At 37.7% G+C, this 24,075-nt stretch overlaps 1 protein-coding gene across 2 annotated transcripts in view; it reads left to right on the top strand.

The window, feature by feature from the left end:
- AP4E1 (adaptor related protein complex 4 subunit epsilon 1) overlaps positions 1 to 24,075 on the top strand; it is a 65,991-nt gene that overhangs the window by 35,545 nt on the left and 6,371 nt on the right. For both annotated transcript variants that reach the window (XM_047075111.1, XM_047075112.1), the window contains 7 exons: positions 1,500 to 1,802; positions 4,260 to 4,374; positions 11,286 to 11,409; positions 16,342 to 16,600; positions 19,964 to 20,518; positions 22,160 to 22,350; positions 23,871 to 24,028. In XM_047075111.1, coding sequence (XP_046931067.1) covers positions 1,500 to 1,802; positions 4,260 to 4,374; positions 11,286 to 11,409; positions 16,342 to 16,600; positions 19,964 to 20,518; positions 22,160 to 22,350; positions 23,871 to 24,028 — 1,705 coding nt within the window. The remainder of the gene's footprint in view (positions 1 to 1,499; positions 1,803 to 4,259; positions 4,375 to 11,285; positions 11,410 to 16,341; positions 16,601 to 19,963; positions 20,519 to 22,159; positions 22,351 to 23,870; positions 24,029 to 24,075) is intronic.

Here is a 24,075-nt window from a genome sequence, read left to right as displayed (position 1 = left end):
GTGTATGAGGCAGCAGATAACCCACTGTACTATCACAAAGTCGTTAGCAATTGGCCTTCTTTTCTCCACCTATCTGTGTCTTTTTATGTGTGTTTTATATATAACACCAAGGATTTTAGATGTACTTAATGGGAGGAATAGGGGAAAATGCATCTACTCTGTCTTCCCATTGTTACTATTTTTATTTTTATTAAAAAAAAATTTTTTTTTTTTACGTTTATTTATTTTTGGGACAGAGAGAGACAGAGCATGAACGGGGAGGGGCAGAGAGAGAGGGAGACACAGAATCGGAAACAGGCTCCAGGCTCTGAGCCATCAGCCCAGAGCCCGACGCGGGGCTCGAACTCACGGACCGCGAGATCGTGACCTGGCTGAAGTCGGACGCTTAACCGACTGCGCCACCCAGGCGCCCCTATTTTTATTTTAGAAAGAAAGAGAGAGAATGGGGGAGGGGCAGAGGGAGAGAGAGAATCCTAGACAGGCTCCACATTAGCACAGAGCCTGACACAGGCCTTGATCTCCTGACCCTGTGATCATGACCTGAACTGAGGTCAAGAATCTGATGCTCAACCAACTGAACCACCCAGGCATCAGCCTCCCACCACCCAGTAATTTTTGAACTGGCTGTTAGATTACCAGCTTTTCTAGAGATACCTTTCATCTTCTTAAACCACTCAAAAAATTATCTTGCTACTTTAAGGATTGGATTTATTTATTTCTATTAATTTTTCCTCCTTTTCTTGTTACTAGCTGTAAATTTTCCCTTGCCTATCACTTCACCTCCCCTCCCGTTTTTTCCTGCTGGTGCCAGTGTTGCACTAAAGACATGAAAATATTCCATAAATAGCACTTAGGAAAGATCTCACACTACATGAGTTATCAGTTTATTAATAATTTTTAGACCAGTAGGATTATGTATCACCTAAATAAGTTGTAAGAAAAAGGATATGTAACATAGGTCAGCCTTCCTCAGAGTTTCTTCTGTGGATCATATACATCAGAATCAGCTGATGCTGGTTCCAAATGTGCACTGTGGATCCCGACCACAGACATACTCACTCAGAATATCTGGGGGTAGAACCTAGAAATGAAACACCTTAGGTGACTCTCATGCACACTAGCATGTGAGAACCACTGGTTTCAATGCTAATTGCAAAATAAGTAACAGAATGTGGAGGTGTTGATAAAAGGCAACAACTGAACTGGAAGTTCAGAAGAAAGCTCACTTGTAAAGTATGCTGCTTTATATTTTGTGAATGATAAAGATGTGGAAAATCTTTTGGTATTGAGTTCTAATTCTTGGTATAATTTCGACCCTAAAATATACAATTTTATCTTTAAGAATTTCTTCACCATGAGAATATATTTACTCTAGATTAAATTCACTCCAGCAGCAGCTACTTTGTTTGGATTTCCCAGTACAATTTGCTGTGTACAGATTTGCCCAGTACAATTTGCTTGATATTTCTATATGAACAGTCTCTTTGTTTTACTCATAGGTGTTAGGGGAGTATTCCTATCTCTTAGATGAGGAAACGCCAGAGGAAGTTATAACCAAACTCTACAAGTTACTTATGAATGACTCGGTTTCTTCAGAAACAAAAGCCTGGTTACTTGCTGCTGTTACCAAGTTGACACCCCAAGCACACTCTTCTAACATAGTTGAGAGATTAATCCAGGAATTCACCGTATCTTTGGATACTTGTATGAGACAGCATGCGTTTGAATTAAAACACTTACGTGAGAATGTGGAACTTATGAAGAGCTTGCTTCCAGTTGATAAGAGCTGTGAAGACATGGTGGTAAGGCATCTGTATTTTATCTTTGTAAAAATTGCATCGTCTCCAAACAGAATAATTCTTACCTTTGTGATGTATCTGGAATATATCAAAATATACTTTCTGTAACACTTCAGATAAAGGTTGGAGTTTTTCTCACATCATATGAGAGAATTTGAGAGCTTCAATTCAGTAGAGCTCCTAAAGAGTTGGGAATAGATCAGTATCTCTTCCGGAGAACTGCACTGAAGCAGTTTATATCCAGTGGCAGTCTCTTTTAATATATGGTAGTTCAAGAACTAAATTTTGGGGGGAGCCTGGGTGACTCGGTTGAGCATCTGACTCTTGGTTTTGGCTCAGGTCATGATCTTGCGGTTTCGTGGGTTCAAGCCCCGCGTCAGGCTCTGTGCTAGCAGTGTGGAGCCTGCATGGGATATTCTCAATGTCTCTCTCTCTCTCCCTCTCTCCCTCTCTCTCTCTCTCTGTCTCCCCCTCCCTCCCTCTCTCTCTCTTTCTCTCTCTCTCTCTGCCCCCCTAAACCCTGCACTGTCTCTGTCTCTAAATAAACGTAAAAAAAATTAAGTTTTTAAAATCTCCTTTGAACTTCTCTAATATGCAATTTTATTATTACTTTGGTATCTTTGAGAATGTAAAAAATAGTTCTCTGTTGCATTTTGTCCACCTAGTGTCTAACTTCTTTACCACTTTGGAACCTGATCAACCACCTTCCTTGTCCTACCTAACTTTAAGCCACTACTCTTTCTAACCTAATGGGCTCAGTTACTACTCACCCTCTGAATATGTACTGATCTCTTCTCCAGACTGGTGTAAATTAGGAAATTGCCAAAAGGAAGCCAGATTTGTACAAATTTTTATTTGTTAGATGTCATATAGTTGAGAAAGAGGAGAGGAGGGGCAGCATTCCTACTAATTCTGACTCAGGTTTTCATGACTTATATTCATTTTGAACCTCTTTGTTCATTAGTTCTTTCAGAAGCTCCTCAGGGGTAGACACCTTTCTTTCACCTTTGGTAGGAGGCCCAAAGACATTCATTGAAAAGGTGAACAAATATGCTATACATAATATTTTTTTTAAGTTTATTTATTTATTTTGAGAGAGAGAGAGAGAAGGAAAGAGAGAGAGTGGTGGAGGGGCAGAGAAAGAGGGAGAGATAATCCCAAGCCGCCCCTGGGCTGTCATTGCTGTGCCCGATGCAGGGCTCAGACCCACAAACTGAGATCATGACCTGACCTAAACCAAGAGTTGGACACTTAACCAACTGAGCCACTCAGGCTCCCCTAAATATGCTATACATAGTACAAAACTAGGAAGTAACTCTTTTTCCTCTTTCCTCCAATGAAAGATTGAAATGATGACATGTCTTCATTTTGTAAGAACCTTTCCAGATTCAGAGTGTGTCATGCCACTTAAATATTTGAGATCTGTCTGTTCTTCTAATTATTGGAGCTGTTTGCATACAGTTGGCTAAACCAGGAGAGGCAGATCTGTGGCTTCTGAGGCCACCACTGCTATATCCTTTTGTGTATATCTCATTCTTCTTTCCTCACTTTTTCTTTTATCCTTTCCCCTCACTCTTTCTTCATCTCTTATTTATTTTCACTTATTCATTCTTTTGTACCTTTTTATTCCTGCTGAAATTAGGTAATTTTCCATAGATTTGTGAAAAGGTATTTTTAGGTAGAAAAGAATAGGATAGTTAAAGGCACTGCCAGCGTCTGAATAGTAGCCTTCCCCAAGATGTGCATACTTCATTCTCTGCAGCCTGTGTATTTGTTATCTTACATGGTAATAAGGACTTTGTAGATACGCTTAAATTAAGGAATTTTTGAGGGGGAGATTATTTTGGATTGTCCAAGAAGGCATGATCACAAGAGTTCTTATAAAAGTAAGCAAAGAGTCAGTAGAAAGCCAACTAACAATAGAAGTAGAGATCAGAGTGATGGGGCCACAAGCCAGGGAATGGTGGTGACTTTAGAAGCTAGAAGGGAGAAGGAACTTATTCTCCCTTGGAGCCTCCCAGAGGAACTAGCCTTGCCAACACTTTGTTTTTAGTCCCTAGCAGCAAACTAATACAGACACTAGCTCAGAGTGTAGATGTCTTCTCTAGTAGGTTAAAGTCTCATGAGGGCTGGAGAAATGTCTTTCTTTGTCTTCATCATAGCACCTGACATGATGCTGTAACATACTGGATGCTCAAAAGTTTATTCTGCAGTACAATGAAATTAATAATAACTGCAGATGACTTTCATTGTTACATACTTAGCTGAGTGATTTGAATATAGGTGTTTTAGAGAGCTAGAGAGTTGGGTAACGCTAGTAGCATTTTTAGAACTGAAGTTCTTTTTTTTCACTTAAAAATTATTTTTAGGACATATGGATTGAAATTAGTTATGTGAATGTACAGTCTAGGTTTAGGGTAAAGTTTTGTAATTTCTGATTTTTGCTTCACTTTAATACAGGTAGATGCTTCCTTATCTTTTCTGGATGGTTTTGTGGCTGAAGAACTCAGTCAGGGGGCAGCACCTTACAAACCTCACCACCAACGTCAGGAAGAGAAGCTTTCTCAGGAAAAAGGTAATTTTCTATGGGTCTGTAAGGGACATCATTTTTTTTTTAATGCAATTCATATTATAGTCATGTAATGTAGATAACTGAGGATATTTATTTTTGTTATCTCTCTTTAAATCTGCTTGTGACTTATTTACTCTGCCTAGGTCTTTGGATACCCAGAAAAAAAAGTTAGCCTAGAGGTATTCCCAAAGTCATAGGCTCCATATATTTAAATGCCTAAGATAGTCATTCTGGAACTTTGAAAGAACTTGAAGATGGAATTATCATGTTGGGTCACTGTGCTAGATGGAGGACTGATAGATAATCACATGAGCATATCTACAGAGAAATTTGAGAAAAGAAGTCTGGTTACTGTGGACTAGTGAGTTTCATTTTCATTCTGAGCAGTGTTATATATCAAGTGTGTTTGAATGCTTCCTATAACAAAATATCTGATCAGTGAAGTGAGAAACAGCTAAGAAAGGAAAGATTAACTTCAGATTTTAGAAATGTAGTCTGTCAGTGGAAGATGCCTGTCATGATTTTGGTAAAGAGGAAATCATTGAGGTGTTTGGATGGTGGATGGGAAGTATTTTTTTTTTTTTTTAATGTTTGTTTATTTATTTATTTTTTATGTATATGAAATTTATTGACAAATTGGTTTCCATACAACACCCAGTGCTCATCCCAAAAGGTGCCCTCCTCAATACCCATCACCCACCCTCCCCTCCCTCCCACCCCCCATCAACCCTCAGTTTGTTCTCAGTTTTTAACAGTCTCTTATGCTTTGGCTCTCTCCCACTCTAACGTCTTTTTTTGTTTGTTTGTTTCCTTCCCCTCCCCCATGGGTTCCTGTTGAGTTTCTCAGGATCCACATAAGAGTGAAACCATATGGTATCTGTCTTTCTCTGTATGGCTTATTTCACTTAACATTACACTCTCCAGTTCCATCCACTTTGCTACAAAAGGCCATATTTCATTTTTTCTCATTGCCACGTAGTATTCCATTGTGTATATAAACCACAATTTCTTTATCCATTCATCAGTTGATGGACATTTAGGCTCTTTCCATAATTTGGCTATTGTTGAGAGTGCTGCTATAAACATTGGGGTACAAGTGCCCCTATGCATCAGTACTCCTGTATCCCTTGGGTAGATTCCTAGCAGTGCTATTGCTGGCTCATAGGGTAGGTCTATTTTTAATTTTCTGAGGAACCTCCACACTGCTTTCCAGAGCGGCTGCACCAATTTGCATTCCCACCAACAGTGCAGGAGGGTTCCCGTTTCTCCACATCCTCGTCAGCATCTATAGTCTCCTGATTTGTTCATTTTGGCCACTCTGGCTGGCGTGAGGTGATACCTGAGTGTGGTTTTGATTTGTATTTCCCTGATAAGGAGCGACGCTGAACATCTTTTCATGTGCCTGTTGGCCATCTGGATGTCTTCTTTAGAGAAGTGTCTATTCATGTTTTCTGCCCATTTCTTCACTGGGTTATTTGTTTTTCGGGTGTGGAGTTTGGTGAGCTCTTTATAGATTTTAGATACTAGCCCTTTGTCCGATATGTCATTTGCAAATATCTTTTCCCATTCCATTGGTTGCCTTTTAGTTTTGTTGGTTGTTTCCTTTGCTGTGCAGAAGCTTTTTATCTTCATAAGGTCCCAGTAGTTCACTTTTGCTTTTAATTCCCTTGCCTTTGGGAATGTGTCGAGTAAGAGATTGCTACGGCTAAGGTCAGAGAGGTCTTTTCCTGCTTTCTCCTCTAAGGTTTTGATGGTTTCCTGTCTCACATTTAGGTCCTTTATCCATTTTGAGTTTATTTTTGTAAATGGTGTGAGAAAGTGGTCTAGTTTCAACCTTCTGCATGTTGCTGTCCAGTTCTCCCAGCACCATTTGTTAAAGAGGCTGTCTTTTTTCCATTGGATGTTCTTTCCTGCTTTGTCAAAGATGAGTTGGCCATACGTTTGTGGGTCTAGTTCTGGGGTTTCTATTCTATTCCATTGGTCTGTGTGTCTGTTTTTGTGCCAATACCATGCTGTCTTGATGATGACAGCTTTGTAGTAGAGGCTAAAGTCTGGGATTGTGATGCCTCCTGCTTTGGTCTTCTTCTTCAAAATTCCTTTGGCTATTCGGGGCCTTTTGTGATTCCATATGAATTTTAGGATTGCTTGTTCTAGTTTTGAGAAGAATGCTGGTGCAATTTTGATTGGGATTGCATTGAATGTGTAGATAGCTTTGGGTAGTATTGACATTTTGACAATATTTATTTTTCCAATCCATGAGCAGGGAATGTCTTTCCATTTCTTTAAATCTTCTTCAATTACCTTCATAAGCTTTCTATAGTTTTCAGCATACAGATCCTTTACATCTTTGGTTAGATTTATTCCTAGGTATTTTATGCTTCTTGGTGCAATTGTGAATGGGATCAGTTTCTTTATTTGTCTTTCTGTTGCTTCATTGTTAGTGTATAAGAATGCAACTGATTTCTGTACATTGATTTTGTATCCTGTAACTTTGCTGAATTCATGTATCAGTTCTAGCAGACTTTTGGTGGAGTCTATCGGATTTTCCATGTATAATATCATGTCATCTGCAAAAAGCGAAAGCTTGACTTCATCTTTGCCAATTTTGATGCCTTTGATTTCCTTTTGTTGTCTGATTGCTGATGCTAGAACTTCCAGCACTATGTTAAACAACAGCGGTGAGAGTGGGCATCCCTGTCGTGTTCCTGATCTCAGGGAAAAAGCTCTCAGTTTTTCCCCGTTGAGGATGATGTTAGCTGTGGGCTTTTCATAAATGGCTTTTATGATCTTTAAGTATGTTCCTTCTATCCCGACTTTCTCAAGGGTTTTTATTAAGAAAGGGTGCTGGATTTTGTCAAAGGCCTTTTCTGCATCGATTGACAGGATCATATGGTTCTTCTCTTTTTTTTTGTTAATGTGATGTATCACGTTGATTGATTTGTGAATGTTGAACCAGACCTGCATCCCAGGAATGAATCCCACTTGATCATGGTGAATAATTCTTTTTATATGCTGTTGAATTCGATTTGCTAGTATCTTATTGAGAATTTTGGCATCCATATTCATCAGGGATATTGGCCTGTAGTTCTCTTTTTTTACTGGGTCTCTGTCTGGTTTAGGAATCAAAGTAATACTGGCTTCATAGAATGAGTCTGGAAGTTTTCCTTGGATGGGAAGTATTTATATGAATAAAGGGAGACCATTGAGTATTATCTTTGTAGGAGTTCAGAATCTTAATACTGAAAAGTTCAATGCTGAAAGCTCTTTTTCTCCCCACTCATCATCTAATGATTTTGTCAAGTACTTTCCAGGTTCTGTGGTAGGTACAACTAAATGATTGATCTTAAAATGATACCAGAAAAGTCTAAGTTGTAATTCATCCATCTACTTCCTTCTCCTGACTCTTCCTGCATGCTGTGATTCTCCTCCTGATTCCCATATGCACATGAGCTCTTGTACATCTAGTTAACTTTTAAAAATCTTTGGCCCTTCTTGTTATTCACCTTTATAAAGACTTGGGAAATTTTCACTAAAGAATGAAAAGAATGTGGCTTGAAGTTCATTCTCAACCTCGATCCTTTCCAGGCCTTCCTTAGATGACAGTGTTTAATTTTGTTGTCTCAGGTTTGGAATTTTATCTCTTTTCCATATGCTGTCCCCTTCTATGTCTAGTTTTTTTCTCTTTACTCTTAAACTATACCTCTGCTTTTGAATTCTTTCTGCTCTTTTGTTTAAACTCTATCTTTACTTGATCTTTGGTTTAAACTCTTTGTTTTTACTTGTGCATAGGAAACATTGCTTGAGTTCTTCACTTACTTTGTTAATGCAGAGGCTGGGTAACTGGCTGTCACAGATGCTATTAAAGAGTTAAAAGTGGGACAGAAAGTTAAACTCGGTGATTGAAAAGCTTAGATTTTTTTTTTTTCAATATATGAAATTTATTGTCAAATTGGTTTCCATACAACACCTAGTGCTCATCCCAACAGGTGCCCTCCTCAATACCCATCACCCACCCTCCCCTCCCTCCCACCCCCCATCAACCCTCAGTTTGTTCTCAGTTTTTAAGAGTCTCTTATGCTTTGGTTCTCTCCCACTCTAACCATCAAAACCCTAGAGGAGAAAGCAGGAAAAGACCTCTCTGACCTCAGCCGTAGCAATCTCTTACTCGACACATTCCCAAAGGCAAGGGAATTAAAAGCAAAAATGAATTACTGGGACCTTATGAAGATAAAAAGCTTCTGCACAGCAAAGGAAACAACCAACAAAACTAAAAGGCAACCAACAGAATGGGAAAAGATATTTGCAAATGACATATCGGACAAAGGGCTAGTATCCAAAATCTATAAAGAGCTCACCAAACTCCACACCCGAAAAACAAATAACCCAGTGAAGAAATGGGCAGAAAACATGAATAGACACTTCTCTAAAGAAGACATCCGGATGGCCAACAGGCACATGAAAAGATGCTCAACGTTGCTCCTTGTCAGGGAAATACAAATCAAAACCACACTCAGATATCACCTCACGCCAGTCAGAGTGGCCAAAATGAATAAATCAGGAGACTATAGATGCTGACGAGGATGTGGAGAAACGAGAACCCTCTTGCACTGTTGGTGGGAATGCAAACTGGTGCAGCCACTCTGGAAAACAGTGTGGAGGTTCCTCAGAAAATTAAAAATAGACCTACCCTATGAGCCAGCAATAGCACTGCTAGGAATTTACCCAAGGGATACAGGAGTACTGATGCATAGGGGCACTTGTACCCCAATGTTTATAGCAGCACTCTCAACAATAGCCAAATTATGGAAAGAGCCTAAATGTCCATCAACTGATGAATGGATAAAGAAATTGTGGTTTATATACACAATGGAGTACTACATGGCAATGAGAAAGAACGAAATATGGCCCTTTGTAGCAACGTGGATGGAACTGGAGAGTGTGATGCTAAGTGAAATAAGCCATACAGAGAAAGACAGATACCGTATGTTTTCACTCTTATGTGGATCCTGAGAAACTTAACAGAAACCCACGGGGGAGGGGAAGGAAAAAAGAAAAAAAGAGCTTAGTTTTTTTTAAGTTTATTTGTTTTGAGAGAGACAGAGAGAGTCACTGGGGGAGGGACAGAGAGAGAGAGGGAGAGAGAGAATCCCAAGCAGGCTCTGCACTGTTAGCACAGAGCCTGATGTGGGGCTTGAACTCACAAAACGTGAGATCATGACCTGAGCTGAAACCAAGAGTTGGACACTTAACCAGCTGAGCCACCTAGGTGCCCCTGAAAAGCTTAAAATGAGAGGATTTTCTAGCTGAAAATGACCTTGGAATGTTTAGACAAGTGGTTTCCAAACATGGTTATGAATCAGAATCACAAAGAGTTTTAAAAAATGATACAGATTTTTGTGCCGTATTCCTGTATCTTTTGTATCTGAATCTGTAGAAGCTTGGCTGTATGTACAAAAAGGTCTGTGGGAGATTCTACACAGTCAGCTTGATCCTGGTTATCAAATCAGCATTTGGAAACTGCTGATCAAGCCTGAACCCTTCACTTTACAGACAAAGAAATTAAGGTCAAGTTCATGCACCCATTTAATACCCGATGCATGTCAAGAACTCAGTTCTTCTGATTACTAATTAGCCCATTATTTTTTTCTATTGCACATTGATTTCTCTTCTATATCATTCATTTGGGTAACAACAAAAATTTATGTAGTTCTCTTTGGATTAAATGCTGTTTCCTTTGCAGGAGACAGTGGAGAGTGAGCTCTAGAACCAGAGTATCCGATTTCTTATCTGGCTCTATCATTTTTCCTGTTTTTGTAATCTTGGTTAAGTTCATGGCAAACTTTGCTACAGTTTCTGTATTTGTAAGATGAAAATAATAATTACAGAAGCTCACATTTATTTTTTATACGGCACTTTTTTATGATTTAAGGAGGTCCTTTATGTTATAATCCAGACAGTCCATAAAGATAAATAATGCCAGTTAGGATTAGGTATAGCTGCATAGCATATTAGAAAACAAAAGAACAATATAGGGTCTTATACAAGACAGAAGATTACTGCTCTTTCCCTTAAAGGAATTCCAGAAGTAGGCAGCCTGGGATTGATAATGGCTTCATGAATGTAAAGGAGGAAAGGGAGAGAAGAAAGGTTTTTTTTTTTTTCCAGGAAGATTCCTCCCAGAAGTTGTGCTCAGAATGTGTGCATAATTTCATTGGCCAGAACTCAAATTCATGGCAAAGGAGTCTGGAAATGTCATTTCTTTCTGGGTTGCCATGAATCCAGGGTTCTATTACTTAGAATCCAGGGTTCTATTACTTAGAAAGAAGAGGAGAATGGATATTGGCATCTGCTCCACCACAATATCAGTATGAATTTTTATGGCTCTGATTGAATTCATTTGGGTATACAGAGTCAAAGGAATCTGAATCTGAATAAACCTTGTTCTTTGTCAGTAAGGGATATTTCACTTTGAAGGGTCCATTAGTCTATTTGGCATAGGAATGTGCTTAAGAACATTTTGTTAAGGAAAAACACTATCTCTTCATTCATAGCTCATTAAACATTTTTGTCTGGGAGCAGCAATTTTCAGTAGACCTGGTTTATCAGTTGTCTTTCCTAATTGGATCCTAGTTTAGCTTCTCAGGGAGGTGAAAAGATAAAAATGAAGTACTGTTTGTCTTTTCTCAACTAATAGTGTGAAGACTGTAGTAGACCTTCAATAAATCATAGCTACTTTATTATTATTTGATTAAATCATCTTCAGTGCCCCTTCCAGTTTAAAAATTGTCATTGGATTCTAGTCTTCCATTATTTTATTTCAGTAGTGACTGGTAATTTTGATAACATCTGCTTTTTCCCCCCTAACTTTTGCTTTGTTTTAAATATGAACTTCTGTTATTGTTTTAAAATTCTAGTTCTCAATTTTGAACCATATGGACTTTCATTTTCTTCATCTGGCTTCACTGGACGACAGTCTCCTGCTGGCATTTCTCTTGGTTCAGATATATCTGGGAACAGTGCAGAGACTGGGCTGAAAGAGTAAGTTCTTTCTTGATAAAACTGAGAACATAGAGGAGTATTTAAATATTTTTAAATGTAGAAGGATTCCTGAAAGCTAAATTCTGCATAGCCTCTTGTTTCAGTTTTTCCTATTTATTGCTTTCAAGGTGTTGATGTTGTACAAGAGAACTTTTATTTTATTTATTTATTTTTTAATGTTTTTTATTTATTTTTGAGAGAGCACAAGTGGGGTAGGGGCAGAGAGCGAGGGAGACACAGAATCTGAAGCAGGCACTGTCAGCACAGAGCCTGATACAGGGCTCAAACTCTTGAACCGTGAGATTGTGACCTGAGCCGGAGTCAGACTCTCAACCAACTGAGCCACCCAAGTGCTCCTGTACAAGAGAACTTTTAAGAGAGCTTGCTTACCTTCAACACAGAATAGTGTACATAGGCTTTATACACAGTAATGACGTGTGTGTTATTACTGCATATTGTATGTGTATGTATGTATGTATGTTTGTATGTGTATTATACACACACATATATATATGTACACATGTATACACATACATTTGTTAAAGAAATATGTGAGAACTTACATACACAGGTGAATATGAGCATATTACTCTACATTCCTCATAATCTTCTTATAAACTGTTTCATTGGAAGATTGACAGAGAGATGAACATAAAATAAGATGACTGACTTCATTTAAGTAAATGTATACTTTGCTCAAAATGCTTTCAGAGCTTCTTTCCAGCTACCTGGAGAATTGGTGAAGACATTTATCTTAATGTCTTATGTGGAGCCAAATCTTCAACCATTTTAAGTAGATTTTGGTTTTCGAAATATAATAAATTACTTTTAGAAACATGACTAAGTTAAAAAAGTGAGATAATATATATAAGGTGCCTCATAAAATGTAGTGCATGGTAAATGATAACTGCTATTATTAATAGTGATTGTCATTGCCATAGTTGTCATTATCCAAAAGCTGAGTTAACCAAATGAAATTAGTGATCTATCTGGATAACTGGTCAATATATTGATGTGACATAAAGTAATGAAAATGGCTTCCTTGTTTGTGAAGGAGCTTCTAAAAGATTTAAAAAAATTTTTTTAAATTTTATTCCAGTGTAGTTAATATACAGTGTTGTATTCGTTTCTGGTGTACAGTATAGTGATTCAACACTCCATATACTATTCTGTGCTTATTAAAAAATGTTTTGAGTAATGGCAGCTTTGTTGGAATAAATGTAATAAAATTTCAAAAGTGACAACTTTAAAAGATGAAATTTGTATTTTGAGTCCTCATATGTTCATTATGGAGTCAGTCAGCTTATTATATGTCCATTTTTGCATTTGTCAGTCTTCCAGCATGATGGTTATGAGAAGTACTTATCAGAAAAATGACACATAGATTATGAGGAATGTAGGGTGATATGCTGAATGAAATTCTCTTTCTTAGCCTCTTTTTCATTCTCTGTTGACACCCTTTTCTTCCCCAGACATTTAATTTTGATATTTCAAGCATGGGGAACAGATATGATTTGTGAGCATTTGATGGTAGTGGTGACAGCAGTTAAGTGCCCTGAACAGAGAATTGCGGGATAAGGGAAGGAGAGGATAGAAACCCTCCAAACCCAGGGAGGAAACAGTCTCTTTTACCTGCACAACAGGTGACAGCGTCTGTTTGTTTAGTACTGAACTAAGATCTGGGAGACTTGACAGGGGCTTTGTAAATCCTGTATATTTACATGTACTTCTCAGAAAAATGACATTTGGCAGAGCTGCTAAGGAATTATACACTTGCTGTTTTATCATGAAATGGGACATGAGGGATGAATTTTAAATTTCTTTCCCAGGAGGACTACAGCTCACACATCATTTCAGATTGGGAACCTGTATGGTAATTGACAAGGCTTTAGGAGGAGACAGTCACTCTTGTCCAATCTCTGGCAAGCTGAGAATAAAGTAGTAGAAAGCCCAGTTTATAATTTCTTACCTTAAGCCCTATTTGGGACTATCTCAAATGGGGATTTCTAGAGCTGAGTTAAAGTGTATCCCTAATCTTTTGAAGGTTGCTTGGCCAGAATTTACATCTTTGTTTGAACAATCTGCTTAAAAACAATACAAAAGTATATATGCCACATAATATCATGAATTATATTATTATTGTTAAAATCCAGGCAAAGATGATGCATGTTTAAAACAATTCTTTTTCAGTAGGTTTCATATAAAGAAGCATATTTTGTGCTTTTTTTCATTTTTCCTACTTTTTAGACTTTCGATATGTAATGCATGACAAAATTTATGTTGATAATAGGCATGTATGCAGATGAAATATGCAAGAAAATCTTTAAAGTAGTTTGAGGCTCCTTTTAGGCTTATTTTTCCTCTTCTATTTTGTCTGTTGTTGTGGATTGGATTCCCTGGCAAGTGCATTCCGTGATGGAGTTTCACATGCAGAATATTAAGGCAGTGCCCTTGTGATCAACACCTATGGAAGGAAGGAGAAAGAAGCAGGTTTGAGCAGAGGAGGAAGTTAAGATGCAATGCGGTGCCAACAGCAGCCTCTGCTGATCCCATGAGGAGCTCTGAAGTTAGAGTGGCCCTTCTTCATATATATATATTTTTTTCAACGTTTATTTATTTTTGGGACAGAGAGAGGCAGAGCATGAACGGGAGAGGGGCAGAGAGAGAGGGAGACACAGAATCGGAAACAGGCTCCAGGCTCTGAGCCATCAGCCCAGAGCCCGACGCGGGGCTCGAACTCACGGACCGCGAGATCGTGACCTGGCTGAAGTCGGACGCTTAACCGACTGCGCCACCCAGGCGCCCCAAGTGGCCCTTCTTCAGAGTTGACCTGAGTTGGACCCAAATGGGTGGCCAGGACTGTGGCCAGGACTTCTGTCCCACAGTCACTGGGTTTGGGCTTCCCTGGGAAGGGGTGTGATCTCAGGCGAGGTGACTCTTTGCATCTGAGGCAATCCTAGAGAGGACTGTACTCCCAACAGTTGGGGCAACAAGTCCTTTATTGAAGGATGATCTGGATGGAGCATCCCAGGGTCTACCATACTTGCTTTTTGTTGTTGTTGTTGTTAAACTGATATTTAAATCATTTATTAGTAAAACTTGGAGAGTTGCCCTTTTTCCTTATTAATTAAAGGATATTTTTTGATAAATAGGGTTACAGAAACACTGGGAATTTATGAATCCCTTTGAGTTCTTGTTGTTGAGCATCCTAGAGATGCTAGGGGTCATTTTAGTGGTTCCCATGACCACTTTTGGTGGATCTGCTCTTACAAAGACAGCCAGTTTTCTTCTAAGAGGTCTGGTGGATAAATAATAGCTTTATTTTTAAAAAAACTTTTTAGAAGGCTTTTTTGGTACATGAAAGAAAGGGAGAAACGAAGGTATTCATAAAAGGAAAATTTAGCAGTAAAATTCATTGTGGAGGATTGGACTAATTCCCCATAGGGCATTCTTTATTAACACTCAAATTTTCTTTCAGCCAATTACTATTTAATAGTATTAGTTCTTCACTCAGTATGAAGTGTGACCACCTGTCTATGTTTTTGGCATATATAGAAAATCAAATTGATCATGAGTCCAACAAATTAGAAAGGAATAATAACTTGTACAGATAATTCTGAGTTTTTCTTTTAGATTCATTTTATGATCTGTTTTGTAGTACAAATGTTAAAATGCTATTTTGGGCCATGACAGGGATACTTAAATGATCCAAGAGCAAAGGAGACATGGTTCTTAAACAAAAACAATAAAGGTTAACTTTGGCTGTTTCAGCCTGTACTTGGTGATTATCTTAGTCAGTACAGAGTCACAGATATAATAACTTTTGGGACAGCAGTAGGTGAGTCCAAACTCTAATCATGACTTTAAGTTCTTCCATCTCCAGTAAAAAGGCTCATAATCTTCATGCTTTTTCAAAAAAATCTTTTTTCTCTTACAGATCAAACCTCATTTCATTAAAAATTTTTTTGGGGGGGTGCCTGGGTGGCTCAGTCAGTTGGGCGTCCGACTTTGGCTCAGGTCATGATCTCACACTCCATGAGTTCAAGCCCCGCATTGGGCTCTATACTGACACCTCAGAGCCTGGAGCCTGCTTTGGATTCTGTGTCTCCCTCCCTCTCTGCCCCTCCACTGCTCATGCTCTCTCTCTGTCTCAAAAATAAAAAAATTAAAAAAAATTTTTTTTAAATGTTTATTTATTTTTGAGACAGAGCGCGCAAGCAGGGGAGGGGCAGAGAGAGAAGGAGACACGGAATCCGAAGCAGGCTCCAGGCTCTGAGCTGTTAGCACAGAGTCCAGTGCCGGGCTCAAACCCACGAACCCGTGAGGTCATGACCTGAGCTGAAGTCGGACGCTTAACCAACTGAGCCACCCAGGGCGCCCCAAACCTCATTCATTTTAATAAAATTACATTTATAATAGTTGACTATGTAGCTAAAGTTCACATTAAGAAAACTTTTTGGATTAAATCAAAGGAGTGGATTTGAATGATTTGTTGGGGTTTTTTTTGCTTTCAACAGGATTTTATTTAATGAATTTATTGGGTGGTTATAGCCAAGAAACTTATTAAGAGTCATTTCTGATCTTTAACTCATCAGAGTTAAAGGTATTTTTGAAAAGTCAGTGGAGGAAAGGAGCTAATTTATAGTAGTTTTGATTTGGACAACTTATTCAAGGAATTAAGTGATCTGAAATTTTTAACTAAGTCTAGGGTTCTAGTGCCTTAAATCCTTTAGCTGGAGGGTGTGGGGACATTGGATGAAACTAAAATAACATCATGGGATCTAGGTTTTACTTCCTGACATAGAGTATATAATACGAAAGCTGTTTTTAAGAGGTCATGGCAATGATGTGTTTTTAAAAATGCCTCAAAAAAGTAAGTTATTTAAGCAGCAGTTATTTAAGTTGATTTGATTTCATTATTAATCTCCTTAGGACAAATAGCTTGAAGCTGGAAGGTATAAAGAAATTATGGGGGAAAGAGGGCTATCTTCCCAAGAAAGAAGGCAAAACTGGGGATGAAACTGAAGTTCCGCCTGTTCCTCAAGAGAGTATAATAATGGAGAATGTAGACCAAACTATAATTAAAAAGGATCAGTCTCAAGTCCTTACCCAATCTAAAGAGGAGAAAGAAAAGCAGCTGCTGGCGTCATCATTATTTGTTGGGCTAGGAACAGAAAGTACAATCAATTTGGTAAGTAGTCTGTTATAGTCCTCTGAGAATCTTTGTCCCTGTCTTGTACAAAAAAACCGGGCTCTACGAAAGCTCTTGGCTGTCATCTATACGCACAGTGGAAAATGGCTTCCCTAGCTCCAGAGCCACCAGTGATACACTTTTTATATTTCTGAAAGAGAAATTCTAATTGGCTTAGCTTGAGTCAGGTGTTCTCTGTAGTCCAGTCAGCGGGGCAAGGGTCAGGGTCCAAATAAAGTTACAAATATGACCATAGGTATTACTCCCATGGGTGGATAGGACAGTTCTCAGTGGGAAGTATTTTCGGTAGTAATAGTTCAATAATATTGATATGTCTTTGGGAAAAGTACTTCTCAAAATGGTATTTTTAATAGTAAAAGGTAGGAATCAATTTAGATGTCTAACAGTAGGAGAGTGGGTACGTAAATTATATTAGCTCAGAATATTACTCAGCCATTAAAAATGATAAACACTTCATTATAAAATAAAGAATACATATGACATATTAAGCAAAAAAACAGAATATGAAGTTTTATTTATATTTTGTTTATAACTGTTAAGGAGATAAAAATGTATTGAGACTGAAAGGAATTACCCCAAAATGAAAATAATACTCAGGCATTATGATTATGATGGTTTTCAAAACTTTTTATGCTGATATATTACTATCATAGGAAAAGAATGAAAACTCAGAGTGAAGGACAGGTGCTATTTTTGAGCATCTGAGAATTCCATGTAATTGCCAATTTGGTGGACTGATGGACCTACCTGGTACAAAATAGTGATTAGAGCTACCTTTTCTTCAGTTTTACATCATTACAGTGCTTTCATCCTCCCTCTCTCCTGGTGGAATTTTCCTTCCATCCCTGTAATACTCTTTGCTTGTTTTCTCTCTCTTTTTAGACCCCATTTCTATCAGACTTGAGATCCCCTCCTAAGGAAAAAAAAATTTCAGTCTAAAAGTTATAAATAAGTAATGTATCTTCATGTTGTCTCAGTCAGCATTTGCAGTTCAGCAAAGTGACTTATCTTGGGTCTCTAAGATGTTCCAGCTGGCTGTGGTAAGGGTATCAGTGAATGCCTGGCACTGAAGGGGCAAGTTCTCTGTGGTCACAGTGTGCCCAGGCTTATAGAACCCTGATTTGTGAACCCCATAGCTGATGTCGAAGGATTTCTGCCCTTTCAACAACATGCAAAGCTTTCAACTAAACAGTCTTTCTCAAGAGAACATTCACTGTGACAAATGCATTATCAGGCTTTTTTTTTGTGGTGCGCTTGAAATCAGAAATGTAAGGAGGGTGTTTTTCCTTTTAAGATATGCTAAATCCTTTCTGGGTTAATTTTTTTACATAATCCATTCTGAGTATCAAGGCTTTTTGTTTTTCCTCATCTTTGCCTTTTATTTTGTATTCATTTTTGTTACTTTTTTAAGTTTTTATTTAAATTCTAGTTAGTTAACATAGTGTAATATTAGTTTCAGGTGTAGAATTTAGTGACTCGACATTTGCGTGCAACACCTGGTGCTCATCACAACAAGAGCCCTCCTTAATGCCCATCACCTGTTTAACCCATTCCCCCCTCTCCACCTCCCCTCAGCAACCCTCAGTTTGTTCTCTATAGCCAAGAGTCTGTTTCTTGATTTTATTCTTTTACCTTCATTTTTTATTTTTTTTTTTAATTTTTTTTTTAACGTTTTATTTATTTTTGAGACAGAGACAGAGCATGAATGGGGAAGGGGCAGAGAGAGAGGGAGACACAGAATCGGAAGCAGGCTCCAGGCTCTGAGCCATCAGCCCAGAGCCCGATGCGGGGCTCGAACTCACGGACCGCGAGATCGTGACCTGAGCCAAAGTTGGACGTTTAACTGACTGAGCCACCCAGGCGCCCCTTTACCTTCATTTTTTAAATGTTTATTTATTTTTGGGAGAGAGAGAGCATGAGTAGGGGAGGGACAGAGAGAGAGAGAAAGAGAATCCCAAGCAGGCCCCGAGCTGCCAGCGCAGAGCCTGATGTGGGGCTTGAACCGACAGGTTGTGAGGTCATGATCTGAGCTGAAACCAGGAGTTGGACACTTAACCAACTGAGCCACCCAGGCATCCCTCTTTTACCTTCATTTTTAAAAGTCATTTTCTCTGGGGTAACAAATTCTAGGTTAACTGTTTGTTTTCTTTAAATGTTAACATTAACCAAGATGTCACTCTAGTGTACTGTGGCTTGTGTAGCTTCTGATTAACAGCAGGATAGACACTATAGAAAAAAAAATTATTAAGCATGCAGACAAAGTAGTAGAAACAACCCAAAATGAAGCACAGAAAAGGGAAAAAACAAATGAAAAAACTCAGAACATCAGTGACCTGAGTAACAATATTGAACAGTGTAATACACATCTAATTCGAGTCCCTTGGTTACTTGGAAATGGAAGTCCTTCACCCACCCACTTGTTTTCATTTTTGTGTCAGTAGAATTTTAGTTCTTGTTTGATGACTTCTGAATTGAACTATAGGAGACATCTGCTGAAAGCTGGAAGAGGTGTTGGGACTTGAGGGAGTGAGAGGGTACGGAAGAGGAATTAGAATTCTGTTTAGCTGGAATCACGTGAAGGGTGGCCACACCATGTTAAAGCCCCTAGGAGGATGGAGATGTGGATTTAGAGTAGTGCCAGATTGCTGCCCTGATTCTAGGCAACTTTGGGAGGCAAGGGGAATTGTGAGCTACCACTCCACTCTTACATAGATTTGCAGACCACTCCCCAGGAGTGTTGGCTTAAGGATGGCAAATTTGCCATTCCCGTCACCGGAGTCAGTAGCAAACATCACTAGTCAATTACAGAATTCTTGCCTGCTGTATGTGTGTCAGTCATTGCCAGTTGGTTCTTGAGGTAAAATCAGTTTTTCTTCTCTGTTTATTGACTTGTGGGCCATGAAATCACGATTATCATAGACAACTGAACCAGAGTTTGAGCCATCCATGTATTTGAGGGTATCTGCTCTTCTACAGGACAACTCTGGAAACTCAAATAACACCTGGGTTTCTCACTGTTCTTAATTTGTGCAATTCTGTACTCTAACATTCTGAAATTGATCAAGTTTTTAGAATTGTTCACCAATGACTTTTTGACTTTCTTTTTTTGATGTTATGTATATTTAATGAGAAATAAGATTTAGCTAATAGTTCAAAGTGAGGTAACTGTCATAATTTTAGGGTTTAATATTTTATTCATCTCTGATTCTTTTGTTAATCTATGCTTTATACATAGACTGTTAACAAATTAGTAAATTGTTCATTTGAAATTATAGAAAGATGTTTAAAACTCATGACTGGTAGAATGGGTTTTTTAGATATCGTTATATTTTATTTTTGCAGCTAGGAAAAGCAGATACCGTATCTCACAAGTTCAGAAGGAAATCAAAAGTCAAGGAAACCAAAAGTGGAGAAACAACCAGTGCTCAGAATATGCCCTGTTCTTACTTTAATTCTTCGTCAGATGTGACTTATGAAGATGATTATTATTTGGATACTTTGCAGGATAGAGGAGACAAAGAATTAAATAAGTTTTCTCTCAACTCAGAACTTTTGGATTCTGAGTCACTCACAGAACTGCCCTCCGTTGAGAAACTCTCCAGTTGCACACTGTCTACACCTTCTTTGTTCACTGATGATATGGAAGGTCTTCACTCTCCTTCGTCCACTGCAGCCTCAGTTGCTAATGAAATCTCTTTAGCTTCTTCTCTGTTGGAAGAAACTTCTGAACACATGCATTCAGATCTTGTGGAGGTCTGTAATAATGAAACCATATCAGTGTCTTCTTACAAAATTTGGAAAGATGACTGTTTACTGGTGGTCTGGTCAGTTTCTAATAAGAGTGGTTTGGAATTGAAAAGTGCTGACTTAGAAATTTCTTCTGCAGAAAATTTCAAGGTAAGACAATGAATGGTTCCTTATTTCTTTCTTAAAGGGGTAATGCTTACTTAGTGTTTCTGCTCTTGACTCTTCTGATGATTTATAAATTTCATCCACATCCTTTCCTCTTTAGCAAAAAGACCCAAAGGTGTGACAGGTTTTTTATTATTTTGAGTAAGGACGAATTATTCAAAAGAGACAAGGAAACATAATAAAGATTTTCCAGCTATATTGGGGAAGGCCATAAATATAAATATATAAAGTGAGTTTGGACAGAGCACAGTAGTTAAGAATGTAGGCTCTTGGGACACCTGGGTGGCTCAGTCGGTTAGGCGTCTGACTTTGGCTCAGGTCATGTTCTCAGGGTTCATGGTTTGAGCCCCGCGTTGGGCTCTGTGCTGACAGCTCAGAGCCTGGAGCCTGCTTCCTATTCTGTGTCTCCCTGTCTCTGGCCCTCCCCTGCTCACGCTCTGTCTCACTCTCTTTCAAAAATAAATAAACATTACAAAAATAATAATAATAAAAAAAGAATGTAGACTCTTGACTCTGAATGCTTGGCTTTGAATCTTTCTTTTGCTACTTACTAGCTGTGTTACATGGTCAGGTTATGTAACTGCTTTGTGGCTTTCAGTTTCCTCACATTTAAAATGAAGATATTAATAGTGTCTGCCTTTACTGTGAGGAGTAAACGAGTTAATATCTGTAAAATGCTTACAGCAGTACCTAGCACTTGGTAGGTGTTAGTGTGTTATTATTTTCAGTGTGAATTTTGTGTTTTTTTGCTCCCTTTAAATGTCTCACAGAACTGCCATATTCATTCATTCTTCATTCTTGCCATAAACACTGAAACAGAGTTCTCAATTTAGCAAAGCAGAACATCAAGGAGTAAGAATATTGAAGGATAATATTGTATACTGTCTGCTGTCTTTTTCTTTCATTGATTTATGTTGAGTGCTTGGGCATCAATTCTATTTCTTCCCTAGAGAATTGCCATTTTGATATTACATTATTGTATGGATGTCCTTGCTGGAGTTATGAGACTTGACCAGTAGATAGTTATTTCACAAGACTGACCAATTTCTTCTGTGAGCTAAAATGTGTTGAATGGGATATTACCTGAGCCACTGACCAGGGCAGAAGTTCTGACTGTAGGTGTTCATTAGGACCACCTATGGAACTTAAAGAAACAAAACAAAACAAAACAAAGTCTAATTCAGTTGCTTGGGCTCGACTCCCCATAGGTTGAGTAAGGGTGTACTGTAGCTTGAGAAAAGAAGACGTGTGTGTGTGTGTGTGTGTGTGTGTGTGTGTGTGTGTGTTGGTTGTGGTGTTTTTGGGTTTTGTTTTGTTTTTTAACTCTCCTGTTTTAAACATCTAGTGCTAGTCAGGATTGAGAACCAAATAATCTTTTTGTTGTTGTTACTAAATTATACAGAGGTTTTCACTACAATTTGTCACATAACTTTTACCTGTATACTATATTAATTATCTGTGCTAGTAAATTTTTCTCAAGTGAAGTTGTTAGTCATTTTTATACTGTAGTTTGTTATTAACATCTCACAATAGTATGCTTTTAAATTCAATTAAGTAGAAAATTGGTATTCATATAATAGTCTGTATTGATCCTTTCTTCAATACTTTTATTACTTTTGTTTACAGATCACTGAGCAACCTGGATGCTGCTTGCCTGTAATAGAAACAGAAAGCATCAAAACCTTTCAATATAGTGTACAGATGGAGAAACCTTTTACAGAAGGGAATCTTTTTGGTTTTATAAATTATCAGATGATGGATACTCATTCTGTTCAGCTTGACTTTTCTGTAAACTTATCACTATTAGATTTCATTAGGTAAATATTTTCTGGAATGTTAATTCAAGTTACTCTTTCAGCAGATATTTATTAGGCCTTTTCTCTGGACAGAAGCACTGCACTAGGCGCTGCAGAGTAAAATAATTCAAAGCTAGATACAGTCCCTACCTTTAGGGAGAGTCCAGTCTAGGGAAGAGACATTGAACAATCACATAAATGCATAAATAATTTTGAATTGTGCTTTGAAGAGAAAGTAAATGGTACAATGAGTGATTATAGTATGGGACCTGATTTACGTTGGGGTTGATTAGTAATTTTGGAAAACTTCTGAGAGAAAGTAATATTAAAGTAATGTTTAAATTGAAATAACTTCAAAGATTCCAGGTGGCTTCTTTTTAAAGCTTTTAAAGTTTCTCTCAGTTATATTTCATTTATTTGATTAATTCTTTCATAAAATCTGTTTATTAAGATTTAGAGATCTGCAAGAAAATTACTCAAGGTTATTAAACTTTAATTAGAGATATAGTAAGTATTTAGCATTATACAAGGCACTAAGCCGTGTTACCAAAATAATTGAAAACAAATTCATTTTTCTGTTCTCATTTGGTTTTATGGATATATTTTACTGTATTCAAATATTTTTTTTAAATGAAGGCTGCCTGAACCAAAAATGCAGAATGCCAATAAATATCTGTAAAAATTTTTAACCTTCACACATTAACTTGTGTTACACTGCTGTAATTTTTGCCTACTCTTTACAATCTTTTAGTAAGAATGTGTCTCTCAGTCTGTCAAAGAGTTTTCATGGTCTTGGTGCTGTATGAGATAGAATCCAGCCTTCCAAAAACTTACACTCTCTGACTAAAAAGGTATATCCCATGGTGAGCATTAGTAACCTGAAGCAGCACAGTATGTATAAGTAACAGTTCTTCTGTGTGTATTAATAAAATCCTATGTATGTTTTAAAAATATTTTCCCCATTATAAAATCAGTGCATAATTATTACAAAAATTCAAATGCTATGGAAAAGTATAAGTAAAATATAAAAGTTCCTTGTAATTCTACCCCCAGAGACCCAGTGTTAACTATTTGATCTTCAGTCTCATGAACCATTTTCAAAAATACATTTGTTAAAATCCTTTCCTTAGTCTGAGTTATGTAAGGTGCTAGATCTTCATATTTATACTCTGTACATGATGTCGATAGTGTCTTATTGTCCCCAAATTCAAAGTATATTTATATTTGAATGATTCATCAAATTACTTGGTAAAAATTTTTTTAACTTGGTAAAATTTTGCCGAAATGACTAATGCTCAGAAAAAGAACTGAGTGATTTATTGGAAAGACATTGACACTTTAATAAAATCTTCTTTTAGTATTTCCTAAGTTTGGAGGTTGATGGTAAGCATTCTAATTCTAATCATAGTTAGTTTAAAAACATAAATTTTGTGGGGCCCAGATTTACAATGATTATGTTTTATTCCCATGAGTCATTTGAAATGTATTTTAGAATTAATTTCATTCTTTTGGACATATCTAATTTTAAAAATTATTTTCAGACCGTTGAAAATCTCAACTGAAAACTTTGGCAAACTCTGGTTATCCTTCGCAAATGATGTGAAGCAAAATGTAAAAATGTCAGAATCTCAAGCTGCTCTGCCTTCTGCCCTGAAGACCCTGCAACAGAAACTAAGACTTCATGTTGTTGAAATTATAGGTTCGTGGAGTTATGAAAAGGCAATTTTGTGTTTATGGGGGCTTTCT

The sequence above is a fragment of the Lynx rufus genome, unplaced genomic scaffold (assembly GCF_022079265.1).
Source record: "Lynx rufus isolate CCGP_SWC_20201006 ecotype Redwood Valley unplaced genomic scaffold, mLynRuf1.p SCAF_13, whole genome shotgun sequence".
Lineage (NCBI taxonomy): Eukaryota > Metazoa > Chordata > Mammalia > Carnivora > Felidae > Lynx > Lynx rufus.
Note: the sequence above shows the minus strand (reverse complement) of the source record. Positions and strands in the feature narration are given on the sequence as shown.